This window comes from Chrysoperla carnea, chromosome X (genome assembly GCF_905475395.1).
Source record: "Chrysoperla carnea chromosome X, inChrCarn1.1, whole genome shotgun sequence".
Classification (NCBI taxonomy): domain Eukaryota; kingdom Metazoa; phylum Arthropoda; class Insecta; order Neuroptera; family Chrysopidae; genus Chrysoperla; species Chrysoperla carnea.
The window spans coordinates 37,502,020-37,521,560 of record NC_058342.1 but is presented as its reverse complement, the minus strand read 5'-3'; the positions used below and the strand labels follow the sequence as shown (position 1 = coordinate 37,521,560).

General features: G+C 37.0%; 1 protein-coding gene across 4 annotated transcripts in view; it reads left to right on the top strand.

Annotated features, from left to right (window-relative positions):
- Positions 1-18,584, top strand: part of LOC123302143 (twitchin) — a 56,970-nt gene extending 38,386 nt beyond the window's left edge. For all 4 annotated transcript variants that reach the window (XM_044884950.1, XM_044884948.1, XM_044884949.1 and 1 more), the window contains 17 exons: positions 54-1,520; positions 1,598-1,897; positions 1,974-2,255; positions 2,366-2,974; positions 3,058-8,379; positions 8,497-9,381; positions 9,462-9,648; positions 9,719-10,259; positions 10,594-12,823; positions 12,959-14,074; positions 14,186-14,393; positions 14,974-15,126; positions 15,208-16,315; positions 16,440-16,587; positions 16,965-17,110; positions 17,200-17,356; positions 17,564-18,584. In XM_044884950.1, coding sequence (XP_044740885.1) covers positions 54-1,520; positions 1,598-1,897; positions 1,974-2,255; positions 2,366-2,974; positions 3,058-8,379; positions 8,497-9,381; positions 9,462-9,648; positions 9,719-10,259; positions 10,594-12,823; positions 12,959-14,074; positions 14,186-14,393; positions 14,974-15,126; positions 15,208-16,315; positions 16,440-16,587; positions 16,965-17,110; positions 17,200-17,356; positions 17,564-18,216 — 15,512 coding nt within the window. In that variant the 3' untranslated portion in view covers positions 18,217-18,584. The remainder of the gene's footprint in view (positions 1-53; positions 1,521-1,597; positions 1,898-1,973; positions 2,256-2,365; positions 2,975-3,057; positions 8,380-8,496; positions 9,382-9,461; positions 9,649-9,718; positions 10,260-10,593; positions 12,824-12,958; positions 14,075-14,185; positions 14,394-14,973; positions 15,127-15,207; positions 16,316-16,439; positions 16,588-16,964; positions 17,111-17,199; positions 17,357-17,563) is intronic.
- Positions 18,585-19,541: the final 957 nt, after the last annotated feature.

Here is a 19,541-nt window from a genome sequence, read left to right as displayed (position 1 = left end):
GGTATCTGCCTGTGGTCTGTCTTTTAGTAATGTTATTATTTTTTAACTTTCAGTGGCTCCCAAAATTGATCGAAAGAATTTGAAGAAGACAGTTCTTCGAACTGGTCAAATGTGGCGTATTGAAGCAGATGTTGAAGGTGAACCAGCTCCAACAATAACATGGTCTATCAAGGATCGTGTACTCAAAACGCATGACAGACTCAAAATTGATAATGAAGAGCACAAAACAACATTTATATTACAAAAGGTGAAACGAAGCGATACGGCTACATACACTGTGACAGCGAAAAACGACTCAGGAACGGACACAGTTGATGTTGAATTGAATGTTTTGAGTAAACCATCCAAACCTAAAGGTCCATTAAAGGTGTCTGATGTGACAGCGGAAGGATGTAAATTGAAATGGGAGCCTCCAGAAGAAGATGGTGGTGAACCAGTCACTGGATACGTTGTTGAACGTATGGACACAGAAACTGGACGTTGGGTACCGGTTTGCACAACAAAAACACCTGAAGCAGATGTCACCGGATTGAATGAAGGTAAAGATTATCAATTCCGTGTGAAAGCTGTCAATAATGAAGGTGAATCTGAACCACTTGAGACTGAAATACCAACAACTGCTAAGAATCCTTATGATGCTCCTGATGCACCAGAAAATGTGCAACTTAAAGACTGGGATCGAAGCCATGTTGATCTAAAATGGGACAAACCAAAGAATGATGGTGGTGCTCCAATAACAGCATATATTATTGAAAAGAAAGATCAGTATGGATCAAAGTGGCAAAAGGCTGTTGAAGTACCTGGCAATAAATGTGAAGCCAAAATTGCTGATTTAATTGAAGGTCAAAAATATCAATTCCGTGTTCGTGCTGTGAATATTGGTGGACAAAGCAAACCATCTCAACCAACAGACATGTTGTTGTTGAAGGATCGTTATGCGGCACCTAAAATTGATCGTAGCACCTTAAAAGATCTAACATTAAAAGCAGGCCAACATATAAGGCTTGATGTGAAAGTAAGTGGTGAACCACCACCAACTAAAACATGGTTCTTAAATAAAGCTCGAATTGAAACTGGCAATGAATACACAGTTGAAGTCGAAGACTATCGAACTAAATTCATTGTTAGTGGCGCAACACGAGCTCAAAGTGGAACATTAACTATTAAAGCTGAAAACGGTTCTGGTAAAGATGAAGTTAGTATTCAAATATTGATATTGGACAAACCTGCCAAACCTGAAGGCCCATTGAAGATTAGTGATGTGCATAAAGAAGGCTGTAGTCTTCGTTGGAAAGAGCCCCTGGATGATGGTGGTTCTCCAATTGATCATTATTTAGTTGAAAAAATGGATACTGAAACTGGACGTTGGGTCACTGCTGGTAAAAGTAAAGAGCCCAAATTAGATGTTGAAAATTTGGTACCTGGCCAGGAATATAAATTCCGTGTTTCTGCTGTCAATGCAGAAGGTGAATCAGAACCTCTTGAAGCAGAACAATCAATTGTTGCGAAGAATCCATTCGGTAAGATAATTAAAATAATACGAACGTGGCATGTTTATTTGATATTAAATTAATGCAATCATTATTTTAATGTTTAGATGAACCTGGCGCACCTGGTACTCCTGAAGCAACTGATTGGGATAAAGATCATGTTGACCTCAGATGGACTCCACCTATTAAGGATGGTGGATCTCCAATCACTGGTTACATTATTGAAAAGAAAGAAGACGGTTCGGATAAGTGGGTAAAAGCTGGTGAAGCGGGTCCCGACTGCAAAGGTACAGCTGGAAATCTGGATGAGGGTCAGAAGTATCAATTCAGAGTTCGTGCTGTAAATGCAGCTGGTCCTGGTGAACCTAGTGAAGCCAGTAAAGGAATTATTGCTAAGCCAAAGAAATGTAAGTGAAAGTTCATTGATTTGAACGAGTTTAGTATTACTTCAATTAAAAACTAATTGATTATTGTTTCTTGTAGTGGCACCAAAGATTGATCGACGTAACTTACGTAATATAACGGTTCATGAAGGTGAACCAATATTACTTGATGTTAAAGTTAGTGGTGAACCAGCTCCAACTGTTACTTGGAATCAAGATAACAAATCGATATTGGAAACACGAGACAAGCGTATTGAAAATGTTCCATACAATACCAAATTTATCAATAATAAACCAGAGCGTAAAGATACTGGTATTTATAAGATAACTGCACAAAATCAATATGGTACTGATACGGCGGAAGTTGAAATAACTGTTGTTTGTAAGTATTAATTATTATGTATTATGTATTAGATACTTACTTATGTTTGTTACATAACTTTTAGAACTAATTAATTACATTACTTACCTACTTTATTAACTTTTTTTTAGCTAAACCAACTCCACCAGAAGGTCCATTAGAAGTATCAGACATCCACAAAGAAGGCTGTACCTTAAAATGGAAGAAACCAAAAGATGATGGTGGTGAACCCATTGAAGCATATGTTGTTGAGAAATTCGATCCAGCTACTGGTGCATGGATACCAGTTGGTAAAACATCTGGACCAGCTACCAAAATGGAAGTGAATGATTTAATCCCAGGTCACGAATATAAGTTCCGTGTGAAAGCTGTCAACAAAGAAGGTGAATCAGAACCATTGGAAACATTTGGCTCAATTATTGCAAAGGATGCATTCACTGTACCTGCAACACCTGGTACACCAGAACCATCCGATTGGTCAGCCAGTCATTGTGAATTAGTTTGGAAAGAACCAGTTTCCGATGGTGGCTCACCAATTACAGGCTACATTATTGAAAAGAAGGATAAATATAGTCCATTGTGGGAAAAAGCAATTGAATTGACAACTCCAACACCAACTGGAGCCGTTCATGGTTTGATTGAAGGAAATGAATATCAATTCCGTGTTATTGCTGTGAACAAAGCTGGACAATCAGAGCCATCTGAAGCCAGCAAAGTATTTGTTGCTAAACCACGTTTCTGTAAGTACATAATATTTTATAATGAATGCAAAGGTTTTTTAAGGTAAAGTGGATTTGTTTATAATTTTGGTTTTTTGTTCCAGTGGCTCCACGTATCGATAGACGAAACCTTCATGATATTACATTATCTGCTGGTGCAACACTCAAGTATGATGCGAATGTTATTGGTGAACCAGCTCCTACCATTGAGTGGTTTGTTGGAGGCATGTCATTAAGGCCATCTAAAGCTGTACAAATCAACAATTCTGAACACAATACTAAATTAACTGTACGTCCAGTTACACGTAACGATAGTGGAGAATACACAATAACAGCGACAAATTCATCTGGAAAGGATACAGTCACTGTTAATGTAACAGTTACTGATAAACCTGATAAACCTCAAGGACCATTACAAGTCTCAGATGTACATAAAAACGGTTGTAAACTTAAATGGAAACGACCACTCGATGATGGTGGTACTCCAATCGAATATTATCAAATCGATAAAATGGACCCAGAAACCGGTTGCTGGGTTCCATGTGCTAGGTCAACAGAACCAAGTGCAGAAATTACAGGTTTAACACCAGGCAAAGCTTATAAATTCCGAGTAGCTGCAGTAAATGCTGAAGGGGAATCTGAACCACTTGTGGCTGATAAAGAAATTATTGCCAAAAATCCATTTGATGAACCTGGTAAACCTGGTGATTTGAAGGCAACTGATTGGGATAAAGACCATGTTGATCTTGAATGGAAACCACCAACAGATGATGGTGGTGCTCCAATTACTGGATACATTGTTGAAAAGAAGGACAAGTATGGTCAATGGGAAAAAGCTTTAGAGGTACCAGCTAGTCAAACTAAAGCAACTGTACCAGATTTGATTGAAGGACAACCATACGAATTCAGAGTACGTGCGGTCAATAAGGCTGGACCTGGTGAACCTAGTAATGAAACACCAACGATTATTGCTAAGCCACGTAACTTGGCACCCAAAATTGATCGTACTAATCTTATTGAAATTAAAATTAAAGCCGGACAAAATATCTCTTATGATATTAATGTTAGTGGTGAACCAGTGCCAATCACTAAATGGTTATTCAAAACTAAAGAACTTAAATCGGTTGATCGTACCAAAATTATAAATACCGATTACAACACTAAATTGAATATTCGAATGGCCACTCGTGCTGAATCCGGTAAATACACGATAACTGCTGAAAATATTAATGGAAAAGACACCGCAGATGTTCAAGTGACTGTACTTGATAAGCCAAGTCCACCAAGTGGTCCACTTAAAGTATCTGATGTACATGCCAATGGAGCCACATTAAGTTGGAAACCACCAGCTGATGATGGCGGTAATCCAGTTGATAAATATATTGTTGAACGTATGGACGAAGCAACTGGTCGATGGGTGAAAGCAGGTGAAACGGATGGACCACAAACTGAACTTCCAATCGACGGCTTAACGCCAGGACATAAATACAAATTCAGAGTTCGTGCTCAAAATAAACAAGGAATATCTGAACCTTTGACAACAACTCAAGCTATTGAAGCTAAGAATCCGTTTGATGAACCTAGTGAGCCAGGTACACCCGAGATCACTGATTACGATGCAGATTTCGTTGAACTTAAATGGACGCCACCTGAACAAGATGGTGGATCACCAATCACTGGATACGTTATTGAAAAACGAGACAAACTTAATCCAAATTGGGAAAAATGTGCGGAAACTGAAGGTGATGGTACTCGTGGTAAAGTTCCTGATCTTATTAAAGGTAACACATACGAGTTCCGTGTACGTGCTGTAAATAAAGCTGGACCTGGTAAACCAAGTGAAGCAACAAAACCACATTTGGCACGTTCTAAGAACTTAGCACCACAAATTGATAGAAATAAACTAATTGACATTAAAGTTCGTGCTGGCCAAACATTTGAATTCAATGTACCAGTTATTGGTGAACCACCACCAACAAAGACATGGTCATTGAAAGACGACGATGTTCTTGCTAACGAACGAGTCAAGATTGTTGATGAGCCATACAACACTCGACTACGCGTCATAAATGCTCTACGTTCCGATTCTGGAAAATATACATTAACTGCTAAAAATATCAATGGTAAAGATGTTGCAACAGTTAATGTTACTGTATTAGATGTACCGTCGCCACCAGAAGGTCCACTTAAACCTGAGAACGTTACCAAGAGCTCTTTAACTCTGTACTGGCGTCCACCTAGAGATGATGGTGGTTCTGAAATCACACATTACACGATTGAGAAAATGGACACAGAAAACTTACGATGGGTACCAGTCGGTGAAAGTGCTTCAACAAATATTCGAGTCGATCATTTAATTGAAGGTCATGATTATAACTTCCGAGTACGTGCAGTCAACAGACAAGGTGAATCAGCTCCATTAGCGTCAATATCACCAGTAACTGCTAAAGATCCATTTGGTAAACCTGATAAACCAGGAACACCAACAGTTACTGATTGGGATAAAGATCACGTCGATCTAGCATGGACTCCACCAAAGAAGGATGGTGGATCTCCAATAACAGGATATATTATTGAAAAACGGCCAAAACATGGCACGTGGGAAAAGGCTTTAGAAGTGCCAGCGGGTAAAACTGCAGCAACTGTACCCGACTTACAAGAAGGACAAGAATATGAATTCAGAGTGATACCAGTGAATAAAGGCGGATTAGGTGAACCTAGTGATCCTACTGAGCCAATTATATGTAAACCAAGATTCTGCGCACCCACATTTGATAAGTCAATATTACATGACATCACAGTACGTGTTGGTAACAGAATTAATTATACTATACCCGTAGAAGCATCGCCTAAACCAGAGATCATTTGGGAAGTCAATGGAAAGAAATTGGAACCAAGTTCACGTGTTAATTTGGAATATTTCCAAAATCAAGTGATTTTAGATATACCATTTTCAGTTCGCGCTGATACGGGTCGTTATACATTGACCTTGAAAAATAACTTAGGTGTATGCTCGGCTTCTGCAAATGTAACTGTATTGGATCGTCCATCAAAACCACAACCCCCATTGGATATTGGAAGTATTACCAAGGACAGTTGTATGCTAGCTTGGCGACTTCCATTAGACGATGGTGGCTCTCCCATTTTACATTATGTGATCGAAAAAATGGACTTATCTCGCGGTACTTGGTCTGATGCTGGAATGAGCGCATCAACTTCGTATCAAGTAACCCGCTTGATTCATCGTAAAGAATATTTATTCCGTGTAAGAGCTGTGAACGCAATTGGTGAATCTGACCCATTGGAAGCACCCAAGAGTATTATTGCTAAGAATGAGTTCGATGAGCCCGATGCACCTGGTAAGCCAGCTGTTACTGATTGGGACAAAGATCACGTTGACTTGGAATGGAAACCACCAGCGCACGATGGTGGCGCTCCAATCACTGGATATATAATTCAAAAGAAAGAGAAAGGCAGTCCATATTGGGTGAATGCTGTACATGTGCCAGCCAAGAAAACAACAGCGACAGTACCTGATTTAACAGAAGGTCAAGATTATGAATTCCGTGTGATTGCAACAAATTCAGCTGGACAAAGTGAACCATCACAACCATCTGATGTTGTTACAGCTAAAGCTAGATATCTTGCGCCCAAAATTAAATCACCACTTAATGATATTCAAATTAAAGCTGGTCTTATCTTCCATGTGGACATTAACTTTATTGGTGAACCAGCACCAGAAGTTATTTGGACCGTTAATAGTCAACCATTATCGACAGATGCTCGAACTACAGTCACATCCATTGGCTATCATACAATTGTACATACAGTGAACGCAAAACGTTCCGATAGTGGAACATATCACATATTGCTACGAAATAGTTCTGGTATCGATGAAGGTTCGTTTAAGGTGACTGTGCTTGACCGACCGGGACCTCCAGATGGACCTTTGACATATGAAGAAATTACTGCACAAAGTGTTACACTTTCATGGAAACCACCCAAAGATAACGGTGGTAGTGAAATCACTGGCTATGTTATTGAAAAACGGGATTTGTCACATGGAGGTGGTTGGGTTCCAGCTGTCGCATATGTTAATCCAAAATATAACCATGCCGTTGTACCCAGATTGTTGGAAGGAACCAAATATGAATTCCGAGTTATGGCCGAGAATTTACAAGGAAGATCAGATCCATTGAACACTGACAAACCAGTTGTTGCTAAGAATCAATATGATGTTCCTGGCAAGCCTGGTAAACCTGAGTTAGTTGACAGTGACAAAGATCATATTAAGATTAGATGGTCGCCACCAATCAGTAATGGTGGATCACCAATTATTGGCTATGATATTGAACGACGTGATAAAGCTACAGGTCGATGGATCAAAATTAATAAAGATCCGGTCCGTAACAACGAGTACACAGATGAACGAGTTCAAGATGGACATCAATATGAATATCGTGTGTCTGCTGTGAATGCAGCAGGTGCCGGTAGTCCAAGTGATACCTCGAACACGTTCACCGCTAAACCAATGAAGGAAAAACCAAAGTTATGGTTGGATGGACTTGTTGGGCGTACAATTAAAGTACGCGCTGGAGAACCTATTAATATTAACATTCCACTAAGTGGAGCTCCAATTCCAACAATTGAATGGCAAAAGGATGGTCATAAATTGGTTCCAACAAATCGTGTATCAAGTGACACAACATCAGACCACACTAAACTATTAGTAGATGCTTCAACTCGTAACGATTCTGGCAAATATACAATCACCGCTAAGAATGCATATGGTACTGATTCAGCCGATTTGAATGTAATTGTTGTTGATAAACCAGGAATACCAAAAGGTCCATTATCCTATTCATCAATTAACCAAGATAGCATATCATTATCATGGAATCCACCAACAGACGATGGCGGTGGTGAAATCATGGGTTATATTGTTGAAATGTTGGAACCTGGAACAGATAACTGGCGACAATTACCTGGTTTCTGTCCAAAACCATCATTCACAGCAAAGAATTTAACCGAAGGCAAAAAGTATCAATTCCGAGTGCGGGCTGAAAATATTTATGGTGTTTCAGAACCGCTAGAAGGTAAACCAGTTATTGCTAAGAGTCCATTTGATCCTCCGGGTGCACCAGCTACCCCAGAAATAATGTCATACAGTCCATCTAGTTGTAACATTTGTTGGAAGCCACCTACTCAAACTGGCGGCAAACCAGTCACTGGATATTATGTTGAGAAACGTGAACGTGGCGGTGAATGGTTGAAGGTCAATAATTATCCAACACCAAATACCCAATATTGTATTCAAGATTTACATGAAGGTTCACGCTACGAATTCCGAGTAATTGCTGTTAATGAGGCTGGACCTGGTGCTCCTAGTAAACCAACAGAACCAATTACTGCTGAAACTCAAAGATGTAAGTAAACGAAATCAATAATAAGTAGAACTAAAACTAAAGAATACGAACATAGGCGTAGTATCTTTATTAGTTTAGTAGCTGTTATTTTATATTTATTTTTATTTTGTATTCTAGTACGTCCAGATGCTCCAGAACCACCACGTCCAGATCGTGTAACGAAAGATAGTGTATCCTTGTCATGGAGACCACCACGAAGTGATGGCGGTGCCAAACTCAAAGGTTACATTATTCAGAAGAAGGCCAAGAATGATAAAGATTGGTCAGATGTGAACAGCACACCAATACCCACCACACAACATGTTGTACCAAATCTAAAGACTGGCGAAGAATACCAATTCCGTGTGATTGCAGTGAACGATGTTGGTCCTTCAGAACCAAGTCGTTCCAGTGGCAACGTACTAATTGAAGAGAAACCAAACAAGCCGCATATGGATTTGAGTGGAGTACGCGATATTACAGTGCGTGCTGGTGAAGACTTCAGTATCCATGTACCATACGTTGGCTTCCCTAAACCAAGTGCTAGTTGGTTTGCAAACGATCTCATCTTAGAAAACGATTCACGTATCTTCCAACAATTGACTGATGACTCAGCTAGCATTGTTGTGAAAAACTCAAAACGTAGTGATACTGGTCAATATCGTTTGCAATTGAAAAATCCATCCGGTTTCGATACTGCTACATTGAATGTACGTGTACTTGACAAACCTGGCAAACCTGAGAACTTACGTGCCGATGAATTCGCTGGTGATGCTTTGACATTATACTGGTCGCCACCCAAAGACAATGGTGGCTCTGATGTAACCAATTACATTATTGAACGACGCGAAGCTCGCACACAAACTTGGACCAAAGTTAGTAGCTACGTAACGAATTCATTTATACGTGTACGTAACTTATCAATTGGTAAAGATTATGAATTCAGAGTGATGGCTGAAAACAAATATGGTGTGGGTGAACCAGCAACCACTTCTGAGCCAATTCGTGCTAGACATCCATTTGGTATGAACAATAATACATCTCTCATTCTAAGCATTGTATGTTATTACTTGTTTTATTTGTTATTACTTATTTTTTTTCAGATCCACCAGGCGCACCTGGAGCACCACGTGGAATTGATTCCTCTGAAGATAGTATTACAATTACATGGCAAAAACCACGTCACGATGGTGGTTCGCCAATTACTGGTTATGTAATCGAAAAACGATTAATTTCAGAGGATAAATGGACAAAAGCAAGTCACGCACATATCCCGGACCTCACATTCAAGTACGATACGATACGATACGATAAAATAATAAAACGGAAATGTTTGATAATCTTTCTGTGATTGTTTTAGGGTACCTGCATTAATTGAGAACCATGAATACGAATTCCGGGTAGCTGCTGTAAATGCAGCTGGCCAAGGACCATTCAGTTCATCATCAGATACAATAATATGTCGTGCACCACCATGTGCTCCTCAAATCACGTCTGACTTAAGTATTCGAGACATGACTGTAATTGCTGGCGAAGAGTTCACAATAACAGTACCCTTCCATGCAATACCACGTCCAAAAGCAACATGGACCGTTAATGGCGACGAAGTATTCAATGATAATCGTATTAAAATGGAAACAACAGATATCACTTCCAAATTCTATAACAAGTCCGCTAAGCGATCTGATCTTGGAACATACACCATATATTTACACAACAGTGTTGGATCCGATCAAGCATCGTGCAGAGTCACTGTGGTGGACAGACCATCTGCACCAGTTGGTCCATTGGACATCAGTGATATTACACCAGATACATGTTCGTTGTCATGGAAACCACCTCAAGATGATGGCGGTTCTCCAATAACCAACTATGTTGTTGAAAAATACGATTCTACCGGGGTAAAGTTGATTTACATTTATAAGTTCATTTAGGTCTTAACACTGAACCTTGAACCCTGAACACTTCTCAGGTCAGGTACTGGATTGGACAAAATCAATTAAACTCGATTGGAATATTATTAAGGGGGTATTCTAGTCTAGAAGCCTCAATTGTGTCAACCTTCTCTATAATTCATATTATATTTAGTACCAATAATAAAATTACATTTTATTTTTCAGCATTTCAGTTTACAAAATCAAGCGTGTTTGTTTTTACTTCATTTTTATTATTTAGAACTAAAAATACTAATTAGTGCGGTAATAATTAATAATAATACATGATTCACATTTTTAGATTTGGAGTAAAGTTAGCAGTTTTGTACGAAACTGTCATTATGATGTTATGGGTCTTGAACCCAATAAAACATACAACTTTAGAGTACGTGCTGAAAATCAATATGGTGTGAGTGAACCATTAGAAGCTTTGGAGCCAATCACAGCCAAATTTCCATTCACAGTACCAGATCCACCAGGTCCACCACGAGTATCTGATTGGGATTCAACAATCACAACACTTATATGGGATCGACCAAGAAGTGATGGTGGATCTCGTATTCAAGGATATAAGTTGGAAATACGTGATGTTGTTGAAGATGTTAATTGGCGAACAGCTAATGATTACTTGATCAAAGACAATACTTATCAAGTATACAACTTAGTGAATGGACATGAATACGAGTTTAGAGTACGAGCTAAGAATGCAGCTGGATTCAGTAAACCATCATCAAGCTCATCTAAATTCAAGCCAAAGGGCAAATTTAATGTGCCATCACCACCAAGCTCACCAAAAGTTGTTAAAATTGGAAAGAACTACGTGGATCTTACATGGGAACCATCAGCAAACGATGGTGGCTCTAGAATTACAGGCTACATCATTGAAAAACGTGAAATGGGAGGTGCTATGTGGGTCAAATGTAATGATTATAATGTATTAGATACCAATTTCACAGCACTTAACTTAGCTGAAAACGGTGACTATGAATTCCGTATATTTGCGGTTAACGCTGCGGGACGTAGTGAGCCAAGTTCTTGCACAACACCAGTTAAAATATGCGAAGTACTTGGAGGTACGAAACCAGAATGGATACGACCACTCACAAATCAAATTTGTCCATTCGGTAAATCATTCTCGTTCGAATGCGAAGCGACTGGTAAGCCAGAACCTTCAGCACGTTGGCTTAAAAATGGTCGAGAAATACTTGTGGGCTCAGGACGATATCGTGCTGAACAACGAGCAGGAACATTCTGGTTGCATATTAGTGAACTTCGGGAATCAGATGAAGGAAGTTATACATGTGAAGCATTCAATTCATTGGGCAACGTACATAGCACTGCTCGTTTGAAGATTGGAACTCCACCTAGAATTGATAGAATACCTGGTGATTTGAACTTACCAGAAGGTGACAACACCAAAATCAAAATATTCTATTCTGGTGATCAACCTATGGAAGTTAGTCTTACAAAAGATGGACATAAGATTTCCGAATCACAACATATTAAATACACGATATTTGATGAATATTTAATAATATTCATCAAAGAATTGACCAAAGAAGATGCTGGAACTTACAATTTAACAGTGAAAAACGATTCTGGAAGTGCAAGTGGTAACTTTACAATAAACATTACTGGATTACCAGGAAAACCAACTGGACCATTAGAGACATCAGACATCACTAAACACAGTTGTGTACTGAGATGGAAACCACCTGCATATGATGGTGGATCACGTGTCACTCACTATGTGGTCGAACGTAAAGACACAAGCTTAACTCACTGGATAACCATATTGAGTCAAAACAGAGAATTGACATGCGTTATTCAAGGACTGACAGAAGGACAAGAGTACTTATTCAGAGTATCTGCTGTCAACGATAATGGAATGGGACCACCACTTGAAGGTGCTAATCCCATCAAAGCAAAAGCACCATTCGATCCTCCATCAGCACCTGGAGTACCAAAAGTTACAGAAGTCGGTGGTGATTTCGTTAATTTACAATGGGACAAACCAGAATCAGATGGTGGTTCACGAATTCAAGGATATTGGATCGACAAACGTGAAGTCGGTACAGAAGCATGGCAACGAGTCAATAATATTTCTTTATGTATTGCACCTCAAATAAACGCCTCAAATCTTATTGAAGGCCGTCAATATGAATTTAGAGTAGTTGCCCAAAATGCTGCAGGACTTTCACCAGCATCAACAGCGTCCACATCTGTGAAGATTGTTGATCCATTGACAGCTAAACCACCAGAAATAGTGAAACCATTAAAGGATGCAAATTGTATTCAAAATCACAATGCACAATTCCAATGTACGATTACTGGCATTCCAAAACCAACAATCACTTGGTACAAAGGAGCTAGAGAAATTACAAGCGGTTCCCGGTATCGTATTTATGCGGAAGGAGATGTTTATAATCTCATTATTAACGATGTCTATGGTGAAGACGCTGATGAGTATGTTTGTAGGGCTGTGAACAAAGGTGGAATTAAATCAACTCGAGCTGAACTACATATTATGAGTAAGTATCTAAAACAAAAGTTCAAACCCCTTCCTTGGATAACTTAAGGTCCTGCGCACGGATCTGCTATAAGCTATATTATACCTTTAACTATAACTACTTGATGATCTAAATTGATGAATTCTATTTTTACAGCCGCACCTAAATTAAATGTACCACCAAGATTTAGAGACACAGCCTTCTTCGACAAAGGTGTGAATGTTGTAATTAAAATACCATTCACTGGTCATCCAAAACCAAAGATGACTTGGGTACGTGAAGGTGAAACGATTGAATCCGGAGGTCATTACCATGTAGAAGTGAAAGAACGACACGCCATCCTAACTATACGTGATGGTAGCAAATTAGACAGTGGACCATATCGATTGACAGCCGAAAATAATCTTGGTCAAGATTCAGCAATTATTAAAATTCAAATCAGCGATCGTCCAGATCCTCCACGATTCCCAGCTGTTGATAACATTGGCACAGATTCGTTAGCACTCAGCTGGAAATCACCATTGTGGGATGGTGGCAGCAACATTACGAATTATGTTGTTGAAAAACGTGAACATCCAATGTCCAGTTGGATTCGTGTTGGTAATACTAGATTCACAACAATGGCAGTGTCTGGTTTAGCCCCAGGTCACCAATACGAGTTTAGAATATATGCTGAGAATGTATATGGACGCTCAGATTCTTCTGAGACAACTACATTAATTTCAACCAAAGATACTGGCAAGAAAATCGAACGCAAGAAACGACAATACGAAGTTGATGAAAATGGTAAAAAGATCCGCGGAAAAGCTGATGGACCAATCCATGACTACGATCAATATGTATTTGACATATATTCCAAATACGTGCCTCAACCAGTCGAAATCTCAAATAGAAGTGTGTACGATGATTATGACATACTTGAAGAAATTGGAACTGGAGCATTTGGGGTCGTTCATCGATGTCGTGAACGCAAAACTGGCAACATATTTGCTGCTAAATTCATTCCAGTATCACATGCAATGGAAAAAGAATTAATTCGAAAAGAAATTGATATAATGAATCAATTACATCATCAAAAACTCATCAATTTACATGACGCATTCGAAGATGATGACGAAATGGTCCTTATCTTTGAGTTCTTATCAGGTGGTGAACTTTTTGAACGTATCACTGCTGAAGGCTACACAATGTCAGAAGCTGAAGTCATTAATTACATGAGACAAATATGTGAAGGAATCAAACACATGCATGAGAAAAATATTATACATTTAGGTAAAGTATTAAAGTAAAAGTTAAAACCAAAGTGCCAAAGTGCTCTCTCTTGTTCGGTGCCACTTTGGTTTGAACGAACTCTATCTACATGTCTTATTATTATATTTACAGATATCAAACCTGAAAATATTATGTGCCAAACACGCAACAACACCAACATTAAGTTAATTGATTTTGGATTAGCAACTAAATTGGATCCAAACGAAGTTGTTAAAATTTCAACTGGCACAGCTGAATTTGCAGCACCAGAAATTGTTGAACGCGAACCAGTTGGTTTTTACACAGATATGTGGGCGTTGGGTGTTCTTGCATTTGTTTTGTAAGTTATAGCTAAGATCATTAAAGCCATTCTTAATGCTACATTTTTACAATTAGCCTACTTACCTGCCTACTGCCTTAGTTAATTACCACGCTTAGTTTATACCTGATTAACCATTCGTTGTAGTTTTAGAGAGACCTAATTTTTGGACCCGTTATTTTGTGAAATTCCAGTCTTTCATTTATTAACTAAGCAATTTTACGATCCTGGTCGTCTAACACTTTGTAAGCACCTAATTGTGTTTCTTTAACATTCATTATTTCATGATTATTTTCATTACGTTGCTAGCTAGCAACGCAACTTTGAGAATTGAGTTGTGGTGTAAGTTACAAAGCACCTAATTTCAGACTTTGGATCCTAATTTAGGGTCACTTAACATTAACATTAACATTGCCTACCTACTTACGAAATCCTACTTACTAATTCATGAATCATTCTAAACTTGACTAAACTTGACTAAACAACTTTTCATAGAATTACAACTTAAATATATTTTATTTTGGTTTTTTTGGTTTAACGTGTGAACAATAATTGTCCAATGATTCCATAATTATTATAGTCTTTCTATATACAACAATAGGCTGAGCGGTTTATCACCATTTGCTGGCGATAATGATATTGAAACACTCAAAAATGTCAAAGCCTGTGATTGGGACTTCGATACTGAAGCATTTGCAAATGTATCAGCTGAAGCAAAGGACTTCATTCGTAGATTACTTGTCAAGAACAAAGAGTAAGTATAAGTATAAGTCTTGATGTATCTTGAATCTTGAATCTTGATTCTTTATAATTCTATTCTGATGTGTGTTTTTAGAAAACGTATGACAGCACATGAATGTTTGCTACATGCATGGCTCACTGGAGACCACAAAGATAAGACGAAACCAATAGCCGCATCACGATACACCAACTTCCGCGATAAGATTCGTGCTAAATATGATCATTGGGAGAATTATGTGTTGCCTATTGGTCGCTTATCTGAATACTCATCACTTAGGAAACTACTTATCGAGAAATATAAAATGCACGAAACATCATTTGATCGTAGACAAGCGGCACCTCGTTTTGTCATTAAACCTCAAAGTGCATTTGCATATGAAGGTCAAAGTGTTAAATTGTACTGTCGCGTGATTGCACTGGCCACGCCTACAGTCACTTGGATCCACAATAACCAAGAATTACGGCAAAGTGTTAAATTTATGAAACGTTACGCGGGTGACGATTATTACTTTATTATAAATCGAGTCAAATTAGAAGATAGAGGCGAATACATCATTCGAGCCGAGAACCATTATGGATTCCGTGAAGAAGTTGTATTCTTAAATGTACAACCATTGCCGAAGGTCGTACAAGAATACAAACCAGAGAAAGAACAAATACGTCGACGGGAACCATTGCCATATACATTCTGGCAAGAGGAACAAGAATCAGCTCCTAGTTTCACATTCCTGTTGCGTCCTCGTGTAATGCAAGAACGCGACACATGTAAATTATTATGTTGTTTGAGTGGCAAGCCGTTCCCAACAGTTAAATGGTACAAAGATCGGCGCGAACTTAGCAAATACGAATATTCAATGTCTTCATCAGACGGTGTCATTACAATGGAAATTGTTGACTGTAAACCAGAAGACTCTGGCAAATACTCTTGTATTGCAACCAACAAACATGGCACTGATGAGACATCAGCTGTGGTCATTGTAGAAGGTAGTGGGGGCACCAAAGAACACGAACAAATGGCACACAAAATATTACATTCTGGTGATCGTAAATATATTGAACAACCATTAAAGAACATACCAAAAACAGTTACAATCAAAAGATCCACCAACGTCAACAACTCAACAAGCAGCAGAAGTGAACAACATTCCTCAACAACCAATCATCAATCATCTACAGTTAATAATCATTCATCTTCACATCGAGTAAGTATCTACCTACCTACCTACAGTTATAAACAGACAGACAGACAAATAGCAGAATAAAATACAATTAACTACACACCTTACCTACCTACCAATTGAATTAAATTGAATTGAATTAAATCAGTTACAGAGTTCATCGTCAAATAAGAAAATATCAAGTTTATCAACATCTGATTCATCAGATTCAACACGTTCCATGAAGAAGTATGGCTCAAGACTTGATTCAACTGGCAGTCCGAACAGATCTCGTAGTGCAACAAAAGAATTAATATGTAAGTAGTAGTAACAGTAACACTAACACGTAATTATGGAGTGCAGGAGTTTGACTCAAAAAGTGTCCCTAAATAGCAGTAAATCAAGTGGCTAGAATGGAAATTTAGATCTTTATTTTACTCTAATTACTTTGAGCACTTCTTTTAAAACTTACACTCTTGCTGCAGCAGCGCCATCCTTATTTTCTATTTTCCGTGGACACTTTTTATTTACAGAGACAGTCCTCCTTATCTTTACCCTCCATACAGATAACTTAGAGGTTAGGTTAAAACCATAGACTTAATACGTTTCATATGCTATTACGCCTCTATCTTATGTTACCTCTATGATTATGTTACACTATAATTAATGAATTGTTTGTTTGTTACATTTACAGTACCACCAGATGATTCTCTTATGTGTAAACCAAAGTTCACAAAAGCATTATCTGACTTAACAATAAATGATGGAGAACCATTAACTTTACGATGTACCGTTGAAGGTGATCCAGAACCACAAATATCTTGGTCTAAGAATGATAAAGTAAGTAAAAATCAATCAATCAATCAATCAATAATATTAATATATTTTAATCATTTTTATTTATTTATTTATTTATTATTAATTTGAAGGCTTTAAGTTCATCTGATATCATGGAAATTAAAAATAAGAATGGTTTATGTTCATTAATAATAAATGAAGTATTCCCAGAAGATGAAGGTCTTTATGTATGTAAGGCAACCAACTCAATAGGAACTGTAGAAACAACATGTAAATTAACAGTTAAACGTAAGTCAACTCACCTGACCTCACTTAGTCAGATCAATTAGGGGAAGGTGTGCTCAAATGATCCGCCTAACAAAGTTCAAGTTTAGAGGGCTCAAGTTAAAAGAACGAGGGATCATTTTGTAACACTTTCCCTTACTTAAATTTTAGTTGTTTAGTAAAGTTAAGTAAAGTTATTTATTAACTGATTTTTTATTTCAATTGATTTAGCTATGACCAACTCTAGTAGTGGGGGTAAAACTGTTAAAAAACAAACAGGACCATCAAACAACCAAGCACCTAGAATTGTGAGTCATTTAGATTCACGACATGTGAACGATGGTGAACCAGTTACCTTGTCATGTCGAATCATTGGTGCTGATCAATTCGATGTCGTCTGGCTCCACAACAACAAAGAAATCAAACCAAGTAAAGACTTCCAATATTCGTCAGAAGCGAACATTTATAAATTACAAATAGCGGAAATATTCCCAGAGGATTCAGGCACATACACATGCGAAGCATTCAATGATGCCGGTGAAAGTTTCAGTTCGTGTACATTAAATGTTATTGTACCGGGTGAACAACCAAAAGCTCCTGTATATAAAACATTCCCAACATCAACGACAGTGTTTGTGGGTGAAAGTGCACAATTCACAGCAGAAACAACTGACGAGGTATTGAAAATTGATTGGTTGAAAGATGGCAAACCTATTTCAACGTCCAGTGCGAAATATACATTTAATGTTGATGGCAACAAAGTAAACTTCCAAATAAATGCATGCGAAGTTAGTGATATCGGACAATATCAAGTGAAAGCTATTGGCAAAAAGGGTGAATCATTTGCAACATTCTCTGTTAATGTTTGTACACAATCAGAGTAAGAGTAATTAATTATTTATAATTAATTACCTACCTATGTATAATTTAATTTATCTAATGTTTTTATACATACCTACTTTACATAACCTGCAAACTATCAGATGACAGATAACAGATAACAGATAACAGATAACAGATAACAGTACTTGGTATACTAAGTAGGTACATCAATAAATCAAATGTAATTACAAACAAAACATTACTCTCATTATGATGTGTAATAAAAATTATTAATTATTATTATTTTATTAATTAAAACATCAAACATAAGTGATTTTGATTCAATATTAACTACTGATCAATACTGATCAATACTGATTGATTTATTTTTGTTTATAATTACCTACCTACCTACCTACTTACTTACTTATTTATTTTACCTATAAGTATGGAACAACTAATTTATTTATTTATTTATTTATTTATTTGTATATAATTTATTATTATTATTATTATTATATAATCAAATTAAATAATTATATAATATTTTTACAACAACAACAACAATTAAATGATAACAGCATCCTCAACTTTTTACCATCTTATTAATTATATTAATATATTTAATTTGAACTAAATTTAATATTTTTACATGAATAATAATAATAATAATAATAATGATTTGATAAAATCATTTGTTTTAAGCTTTTATTTATTTATTTATTTATTTATTTATTGTTAATTTATTTTATTTTAATTGATCGTTTGTTTAATAATTACATTACATGTGATAGTAGCTTATTTTACACAATAAACCTACATCTATCTATCTATCTATCTATCTATAATTAATAAATTTTATAAGTGCCTAAGCTACAGCTCAGCTACAGCTACAGCTACACTCACTACATCTTATTATTATTATTAAATATTTAATTTAATAATTCATATCGTATTAATTAATATTAATTACATAAATGTAATCTTTTAAATAAACCATTCTAATTAATAATCATAATATGTTATATTTACATTTATTTTAATTACCTTATCCTGATCTATTCTAAAAATGTAACTCTAACTGCCATCTATTGGCAAGTAGTTATATTAATATTTGTTTAAATTGGGCGCAACTGTTTTACCGACACTGAAATCTCTATGTTATATATAACATGCATTGGTTTGTTATATTCACCGATAGATGACTCTACGTGCATAATATTTTCTTTTTGTCTATGAGTAGTTCCTGATAGGTAATATAAAAAATTTCACCCCGAAAATCAAAAATTAGAAATTTCTTATCAGAAAGTTAGTGGTCTGAAATTGGTGAGTATGACCTGCGGTAAGAACACCCCGAAAATCTGAAATTAGAAATTTGTTATCAGTC